The 10,000-nt window shown below is 39.4% G+C and overlaps 1 protein-coding gene across 1 annotated transcript in view; it reads left to right on the top strand.

Moving 5' to 3' along the window:
* Positions 1–10,000, top strand: part of abcc9 (ATP-binding cassette, sub-family C (CFTR/MRP), member 9) — a gene marked incomplete at both ends in the record, with an annotated part of 82,292 nt that overhangs the window by 52,490 nt on the left and 19,802 nt on the right. The window contains 4 exon segments of the mRNA XM_080051029.1: positions 1,890–1,982; positions 5,590–5,692; positions 6,828–6,935; positions 7,857–7,977. Coding sequence (XP_079907155.1) covers positions 1,890–1,982; positions 5,590–5,692; positions 6,828–6,935; positions 7,857–7,977 — 425 coding nt within the window.

Genomic DNA, 10,000 nt, shown 5'->3' with positions numbered 1-10,000 from the left:
AGTGGTGGTGGATGATGCCATCTTTAGTAACTATAGCTTCTTGTCCTTGAAGGCCACCGTAGCTTCTGTAAATTCTACCCAAAGGGGGAGGGGTTAGCAAGGGAGCGTTGACATCTAGAACGTTCACTACTAAAAGACGCCAAAATTCTTCTATATTACGCACTGTACCTTTAATTGTGTATTACATGTACACACATATATACATACTTACAAAATGCATATAAACTCATGTACAATCATATGAAAAAGTTTGGGAACCCCTCTCAGCCGGCATTATAATTGACTCTGCTTTCACAAAAAAAAAGATAAAAGTGGTATGTCTTTAATTTACCAGGAACAGCTAAGTACTGGGATGTTTTCCAAACAAAGATTTTTTGAAAAGCAGTATTTGGTTGTATGAAATAAGATAAAATGTGAAAAACTGGCTGTGCAAAAATATGGGTACCCTTGTGGTTTTGTTGATTTTAATGCCTGTAACAGCATGTAAAACTGATGACTTTAAACGCAAAGTTGGTTGGATTATGTTGTTAAGCCTTGAACCTCATAGAATTGTCTGTTTAATCATGAGAAAATGTATTTTAGGTGCCTAAATGCAAGTTGCACTTCTCTTTGACTCTCTGCTGAAGTGAGACAGAATGGGATCATCAAAACAGCTCCCAAAAGATCTTAAAAACAAAGATTATTCATTGTCATGGTTTAGGGGAAGGCTAAAAGAAGCTTTCCCAAAGGTTTCAATTGTCAATTTCTACTGCAAGGAACGTTGTCAGGGAATGGAAGGACACAGGCACAGTTGCAGTTAAACCCAGGTCTAGCAGACCAAGAAAAGTACAAGAGCGGCATATGCGGCGGATTGTGATAATGGTTGCAGACAACCCACAGATCACCTCCAAAGACCTGCAAGAACATCTGGCTGCAGATTGTGTATCTGTACATGGTTCTACAATTCAGTGCAATTTGCACCAAAACATCTGTATGGCCGGGTGATGAGAAGGAAGCCCTTTCTGCGCCCAAGCCACAGATACAGTTGCATGGAGTATGCAAAAGCTCATTTAGACAAGCCAGCTTCATATTGGAAGAAAATGCTTTGGACTGATGAGACAAAAATTAAGTCTTTATAAAAAGCAGATGTTTTGGTGCAAATTGCGCTGAATTGTTGAACGATGTACAGATACACAATCTGCAGCCAGATGTTCTTGCAGGTCTTTGGAGGTGATCTGTGGGTTGTGTGCAACCATTCTCACAATCCTCCACCTATGCCGCTCCTGTTTTTTTCTTGGTCTGCCATGCCTGGGTTTAACTGCCACTATGCCTGTGTCCTTCCATTTCCTGACAACGTTCCCTGCAGTCGAAATTGACAATTGAAACCTTTGGGAAAGCTTCTTGTAGCCTTCCCCTAAACCATGACAATGAACAATCTTTGTTTTTCAGATCTTTTGGGAGCTGTTTTGATGATCCCATTCTGTTTCACTTCAGCAGAGAGTCAAAGAGAAGTGCAACTTGCATTTAGGCACCTAAAATACATTTTCTCATGATTAAACAGACAATTCTATGAGGTTCAAGGCTTAACAACATAATCCAACCAACTTTGCGTTTAAAGTCATCAGTTTTACATGCTGTTACAGGCATTAAAATCAACAAAACCACAGGGGTTCCCATATTTTTGCACAGCCAGTTTTTCACATTTTATTTTATTTCATACAACCAAATACTGCTTTTCAAAAAATCTTTGTTTGGAAAACATCCCAGTACTTAGCTGTTCCTGGTAAATTAAAGACATCCCACTTTTATCTTTTTTTTGTGAAAGCAGAGTCAATTATAATGCCGGCTGAGAGGGGTTCCCAAACTTTTTCATATGACTGTACATATTGTGTATTCTCTCTCTTTCACAGGGATCTACAGGACCTCGACGACTCCACACAGCTCCCTCTGCTCTGCCACTTCTCTGAGACCGCAGAAGGTCTGACCACTATAAGAGCATTCAGGTAACACACACGCACACACACACACACACACACACACACAGATGCACGCACAGACACACACACACACAAACAGATGCACGCACAGATGCACTCACACACACGCACTCACTCACTCACTCACTCACTCACACACACACACACACACACACAGAAGCACGCACACACACACACACTCACACACACACAGATGCACGCACAGATGCACGCACAGACAGACACACACACACACACACACACACACACACACACACACACACACACACACACACACACACACACTCTCTCTCTCACACTCTCACTCACTCACTCACTCACTCACTCACTCACTCACTCACTCACTCACTCTCTCACTCACTCACTCACTCACACACACACACATTTGTTATGCCTCCATATGCTACACACTACTCATGGTTTTGCATTTCCCATGGAGATGTCTCATGACGTGTCCATGCCTAATTAAATTATCATGTAAATAAACATGAATCGAGCTTCAACATGACTGTATAAATAGACCTGTATGGCTTAAAACACAGCCATGAATTGGTTCAAATCATTGCAGGGTTGGTGGTTGAATTCCTATTGCTCCACTCCTCCTGTCCACATTTTAAAGTGTCCTTGAGCAAGACAAGGGAGACCTGTTACCATTCACACACACATTCATACACCGATAGCAGGCTAACTATCGGGAGCAATTTAGGGTTCAGTGTCTCTTTGCTCAGGAACACTTGGACATGTGGCGGGGAGACGGGGGAACAAACCACCAAATTGCCTATTTTAAACCTGCAGTGTGTAGAATTTTGGGTTTTATTTCCTAGCAGATTTTGTAGAAAGTAATTATAATATCCATAAGTACATTTAATTTAGTGCATAATAGCTCAATTTTTTATTTATTTTTTCCTTAGAAAGGGTCTCATATATGTCCATATTTCTGCATATTTTGGACCAAGGCCTAGTGCCGCCATCTTGAAAGTGTCATAGTTGGAATGTCATCAGGTGCATTGTTTAAAATGTAGAATTGTTCTTGTCCTTGAAGGCCACTGTAGCTTCTGTTATTATTCGAAAGGGTTGGGGTTACCCAGGGAGTGTTGCATTCTAGAACTTTGTAGAACTTTCTTGATGATGTCATATTACACACTGCACCTTTAAAGTGGGTTAATTCACATTATGAAACAGTATCCATCTACAGGGTTATTTTGGTGTGAAAAGTGTATTTAATAATAGTCTAACAGTCCTCATAACCGTGGTGATAGCAGGTTTAGTTTAGATCTAGCTTGAGTTGTAGCAGCAGAAGGATCCTCTTGTATTTCTGTCTCCTCTCTGTTTCCCATCGCTGGTCTAATCCAACATTAAACAGTCTCACGCTTTCTCCTCTCTCCTCCCAATGGACTTCCTGCTACACACACACACTGGAAGAGACACACACACACACACTGGAGGAGAGACACACACACACACACACAGACTGGAACAGAGACACACACACACAGACTGGAACAGAGACACACACACACAGACTGGAACAGAGACACACACACACACACAGGCGCGCGCAGACACACACACACACACACACACTGGAACAGAGACACACACACACACACACACACACTGGAAGAGACACACACACACACACACACACTGGAGGAGACACACACACACACACACACACACACACACTGGAAAACACACACACACACACAATGGAAGAGACACACACATACACACACACACACACACACAAACACATAGATAAGAATACTCTCACACACACACACACACACACACAAACACATAGACAAGAATACTCACACACACACACACACACACACACAAACACATAGACAAGAATACTCACACACACACACACACACACACACACATTGACAAGAATACTCTCACACACACACACACACACACACACACACACACACACTGGAACAGTCTCTCTCATACACACACACACACACACACACTGGAAGACACAAACACACACACACACACACACACACACACACACACACACTGGAAGAGTCTCTCTCTCACACACACACACACACACACACACACACACAGTGACTCTGGTGTTGGGACATATTCTTGGCAATCATTTTATCTACTGGTCTCCCTCCAAACCGAGTTCTGGTTATATATGTCCATTTGTTTACCATCAATTTATTTCTCCTGTACAACTTGCTCTTTCCGTTTAAAACGAGTGGCCTATTTTAATGTCATAAAATGCTTCATATATCGGTTTAATATCTTTAAAAATGTATTTTTATATTGACTGTAGAGAGTTTTGAACTTTGCCAAAACCTACCTAAATGTTAAAGCTATAGTGCGTAACTTTTTATATATAAATAAATGTTGGTTACATTTAGCAATCACCAAACTAATTGACACAAAGTTGATGAAGCCTATTATCAGCTCCACAAAACTCTCTCTGTATTCCTCAGTATGGCAGCGTTTACAAACTGCTGTCTTAAATCTTCATCTCTACATTCCTTATTAATGGAAATGCTCTTAATGACAATGTTTTCACCTGGAATTTGTTATTAAATATTGTCGATAGTTTATGGCGCAAAACCAAAATGTTCATTCTACTCAAACATACGCCTATAAATAGTCCAACAAGAGACACTCAAACATTTGGACTGGTCTCTTTAATTTTTTCCAGAGCTGCAGATCTAAAGTTGGAATCTTTGTTTCATTTTTGCATCATGTTGGTGTCAGGGATATTTGCAGAGCGGACTTTGAATGCTTTCATTTTATGGAGCAAGAAATGCTTTGTAGAGGTCTTTAAGGACCTACTTCACCGGTTTGAATATGAAGGTGTATTGAATTCTGAGATCCTATGTAGTATAAATGTGCGAAAAAAATTGAAATCGGTTCATCCTAGCCTGAGAAAAGGCAGAAAGAGTGTTTTTTTTAACCCTATATTTCTCTTTCTCGTGACATCACAGAAAGAGAAATATAGGGTTAAAAAAAACTTACTTTGTAAATATTACTGTGATGTCTTTTACTGTGACATCACAGTAATATTTGCAAAGTACGTTTTTTTTAACCCTATATTTCTTTTCTCAGGCTAGGATGAACCGATTTTAATTTTTTTTGCACATTTATACTACATAGGATCTCAGAATTCAATACAACTTCATATTCAAACCGGTGAAGTAGGCCTTTAAGGATGCGTTTTCGGCATGTTTTTTTAGGAAGATGTCTTCATAATCAAACCATGAACAACATGTACAATTGTCCTTTTTTTTCTTTCTTCATTGCCTCTTTGTAGTTTATATGTAATGTTAACTTAATGTTTATTGCAGACATGATATATATATATAAATATAAAAAATATAAAATATATATTAAATAAGTAATGTAGATATAAAGAAGAAAAATCCAGACTGGTCTCTTCATTTTTTTCTGGGGCTGTATTTATATATAAATGGTAAATGGTAAATGGACTTGACTTATATAGCGCCTTCTAGCCGATTTTCTCAGCCCCAAAGCGCTTTACATATCTTACCACATTCACCCATTCATACACACACTAATACACCGATGGCAGTTATGACATTATGTGATGTTAACTTACTGTGTGTTGCAGACACGAGGCTCGTTTCAAACAGCGCATGTTGGAGCTGACTGACACCAACAACACGGCCTACCTGTTCCTCTCTGCTGCCAACCGCTGGCTGGAAGTCAGGACGGTGAGACTTACCCTGCATTCCAAATCACATACTTTTTCTTTTTACTACACTACATACTAAAGTACAGGAGAGTTTTAGGGCCACAGGAGAGAGAAAAAAAATCAGATAAGGAAGATTTTTTTTCATTATGTCGAGAAACGTCAAGAATAAAGACGAATACTCCAAAATGCAATTGGATTTAGTGGGGCATTTATGTATTTTCAGCATACTACAATTGACGTGCATGTTTTGGGACATCCTAAATGTCTTTATGGCATACTAAATAGTAGGGAAGTATGGGTATTGGAACATAGGGACTATTCTATGGAAACTGACTTTCTCACAGACACATATGCATGTCTTCATAGTTTTTTTTAAGCTCGGATGGACCACAATATAAAAGTAAAATGTATCATAATTTCAGAAGTCATTGGCCTCCAAAAATATACAGGAATATATGTTTATTTTACCCTTCTACACTTGGTTTATTTGTAGACCTGTTTTCAAACTTAAAGGTGCAGTGTGTAATATGACATCATCAAGAAAGTTTTACAAAGTTCTAGAATGCAACGCTCCCTGGGTAACCCCAACCCTTTAGAATAATAACAGAAGCTACAGTGGCCTTCAAGGACAAGAACAATTCTACATTTTAAACAATGCACCTGATGACATTCCAACTATGACACTTTCAAGATGGCGGCACTAGGCCTTGGTCCAAAATATGCAGAAATATGGAGATATATGAGATCCTTTCTATGGAAAAAAATAATAATTCAAAATAAATTTTTCAGCTATTATGCACTAAATTAAATGTACTTATGGATATTATAATTACTTTCTACAAAATCTGCTAGGAAATAAAACCCAAAATTCTACACACTGCAGGTTTAAACAAATTAATGATTATGCTTTCAGAGTAAACAGTCTTCTGACTTTTTATTTAATTAACTTTTTTTTTACGGCCTTTGAGGTGAGATTTCCTTTGCAAGCCTCTTGTTTTTTTTAAAATCTGAACTGCACAATTTTTTTTTATATTTTTTATTTTCCTTTTTATTTATATTCATATATTATGTTATATTTGTGTTGCCTTTGTTTTATGTCGTTTTTATTGTGCAAATAAATCAAATAATTTTTTTTAAATGTCTTCTCTGTGCAGGACTACCTAGGATCAGTGATAGTTCTGGCAGCAGCAGGAGCCTTCATCCTGTTCTCAGAGGATTGTTCTGAAAGTCTGGTCGGCCTCGGACTCACGTACGCTCTCACGGTAAGAGTTTAACTTAAAGGAATACTTCACCCATACGGAACCGGCGTTCTATCATTATAAAATAACTATTAAAATATAATGAATTAGGTTTTTCTTCCCTCAGTCTTCACTCAGTCTTCCCTTGGCCCAGCTGTCCTGTTAATCCTAACCCTACATTTTCCCATGTGTGAAAATCTAGGGTTAGACAGTGAGACCATAAAACACTCTTTCTGCGTTTTCTCAGGCTAGGATGAACCGATTTTTAAACTTTTTGCACATTTATACTACATAGGATCTCAGAGTTCAATACACCTTCATATTTCCACCGGTGAAGTAGGGCTTTAAGTTTTCTTTATTAGTCAATTTACACAAGGCACATTGAAATTCGTCTTTTAGATATTTAATATTTAAATATTTCTTAAACCGTTTTATTTTTCCCCTGATGATCATAAATTACATGTAACAGCAAACGAGACCATCAGTGCAAAGAATGCTATTTTTATATAGTTTTTCTTAATGCCTTTGTCATGGGTATACGCTCACCCAGGAACAACAGCTGGCGTGGTAAAAACACTACCACTTTCGTCCAAAGGGGGCGCTAGAATTAACACACACTAGAAAGTTCCTCGGAGCACCTTTTAATACAGTAAACATGATCCATTCTCGGGCGCTCCGGTGGCGTAGTGGATAGAGCGCGTACCATATTGGCTCCAAATTCGTTGCAGTGGTCGCGGGTTCAAATCCGACCCGTGGACCTTTACTGCAGGTCATCCCCCCCCCTCTCTCTCTGTCTGTCTCCCCATTTCAACCCTATACTGTCTAATAAAGCTTGAAAATGGTCAAAAAATTATCTTTAATCTTTCACACACACACACACACACACACACACACACACACACACACTTATTACAGTAAACAGTGATGTATTGTCTGTGTGTGCAGGTGACTAACTACCTGAACTGGGTTGTGAGGAACTTGGCTGATCTGGAGGTTCAGATGGCGGCGGTGAAGAAAGTCAACAGCTTCCTGGGAATAGAGTCGGAAAACTACGAGGGATCCATGGGTAAGATGTGTCATGTGTGTGTGTGTGGGGGGGGGGGGGGGGGGTGAGTGTGTGTGTGTGTGTGTGGGGGGGGGGGGTGAGTGTGTGTGTGTGTGTGGGGGGGGGGGGGGTGAGTGTGTGTGTGTGTGTGTGTGTGTGTGTGTGTGTGTGTGTGTGTGTGTGTGTGCGTGCGTGCGTGCGTGCGAGGGATCGATGGGTAAGAGGAGGGAGGGATGGATGGATGGATGGATAGGTAGATAGATAGATAGATAGATAGATGGATGGATGGATGGATGGATGGATGGATGGATGGATGGATGGATGGATGGATGGATGGATGGATGGATGGATGGATGGATGGATGGATGGATGGATGGATGGATGGATAGATAGATAGATAGATAGATAGATAGATAGATAGATAGATAGATAGATAGATAGATAGATAGATAGATAGATAGATAGATAGATAGATAGATAGATAGATAGATAGATAGATAGATAGATAGATAGATAGATAGATAGATAGATAGATAGAAAAACGGATTGATGGATGGACGGGTACATGGATGGATAGACAGACAGACAGACAGACAGACAGACAGACAGACCTAATCTAACCAGCCCTTGTTGTAACTGTGTGTGGAGGTGAATGGGTTCATACATACGTAATGTCCACTTCTATCTTTTGCTTTCCAGTCCAGAAGCTGTTTTTGTATGTTGGGGTTTATGTAATGTGCTGTTGCTACGGCGATACACACACACACACACACACACACACACACACGCACGCACACACGCACACACACACACACACTGCTGGAATCTGGTCCTTGGTCCATTACAGATACATATCACACACACACTCGCAGACTTTTCATTATTTATTTAGCCTTTTATTTAATCAAGTTATAGTCCCACAGAGAATATACTAAGATCTAACCAAGCCTAAACAAATCTAATTAGAGAACAAAACCTTGGGTCACTCGTGGTGTGGTAGTTGTGCACATTTTTTTCCTGTGCGTAAAGTTTGTTTATTCAAATATGAGAATATGTATCTTCTAAAATGTCCAGCTGTTGTTCCTGGGTGAGCGTATACCCCATGACAAAGGCATAAAGAAAAACTATATAAAAATAGCATTCTTTTACACTGATGGTCTCATTTGCTGTTACATGTAATGTATGATCATCAGAGGAAAAATTTGACTGTTTCAGAAATATTTAAAAGTTCCTCATAGCACCTTTAAATAATTGACGTAATCAAACTATAACTGTCTGGTTGTGATGCCATTGTGGAATCTGAGCAACACTTTAACAGGGAAACTCTCAACACTGTTTATCATCAATGTTATGACTTGCTCCATATACTGTCCGTAGGCGTCTGTTTACAGCAGCCGCGACTTTTAACATACACAACTGGCAGTAAGTGCTCTGTTTTCTGTAGCTTGGTTTTTAAAGGTGCAGTCAGTGATTCTGGAGAACGCATGTTGTCAAAATCAGTGAATATCTCCTCATGATCCGCTACCTTGTCCATACTATGTTCACATTTCCGCTGCATTCTATATAGGCTTTTACATATTCAAAAAATAGAAATAATAATAAAACTGCAGTTTTTATTTCAACATTACGTTAATTAGCCTTTTAAAGTTATATCCTTCTTCCTTTTTGGTAGAAAAATATGAATGAGTAATGGCTGCCACTGTCGATTATTAAGCTTTTGGTGTGAGCCCACAGTTAGTGTAAGTGAGAATTCAAGTCAGACTCGTATAAAATTAACCCTCCTTTGTGTCTGTCTGTCTGTGTGTCTGTCTGTCTGTGTGTCTGTCTGTCTGTCTGTCTGTCTATCTATCTATCTATCTATCTATCTATCTATCTATCTATCTGTCTGTCTGTCTGTCTGTCTGTCTGTCTGTCTGTCTGTCTGTCTGTCTGTCTGTCTCTCTGTCTGTCTGTCTGTCTTTTTGTCTGTCTATCTATCTATCTATCTATCTATCTATCTATCTATCTATCTATCTATCTATCTATCTGTCTGTCTGTCTGTCTG

This window comes from Ammodytes marinus, assembly GCF_949987685.1.
Source record: "Ammodytes marinus genome assembly, chromosome: 22".
Classification (NCBI taxonomy): Eukaryota; Metazoa; Chordata; class Actinopteri; order Uranoscopiformes; family Ammodytidae; genus Ammodytes; species Ammodytes marinus.
This window is presented reverse-complemented; position numbering and strand designations above follow the sequence as displayed.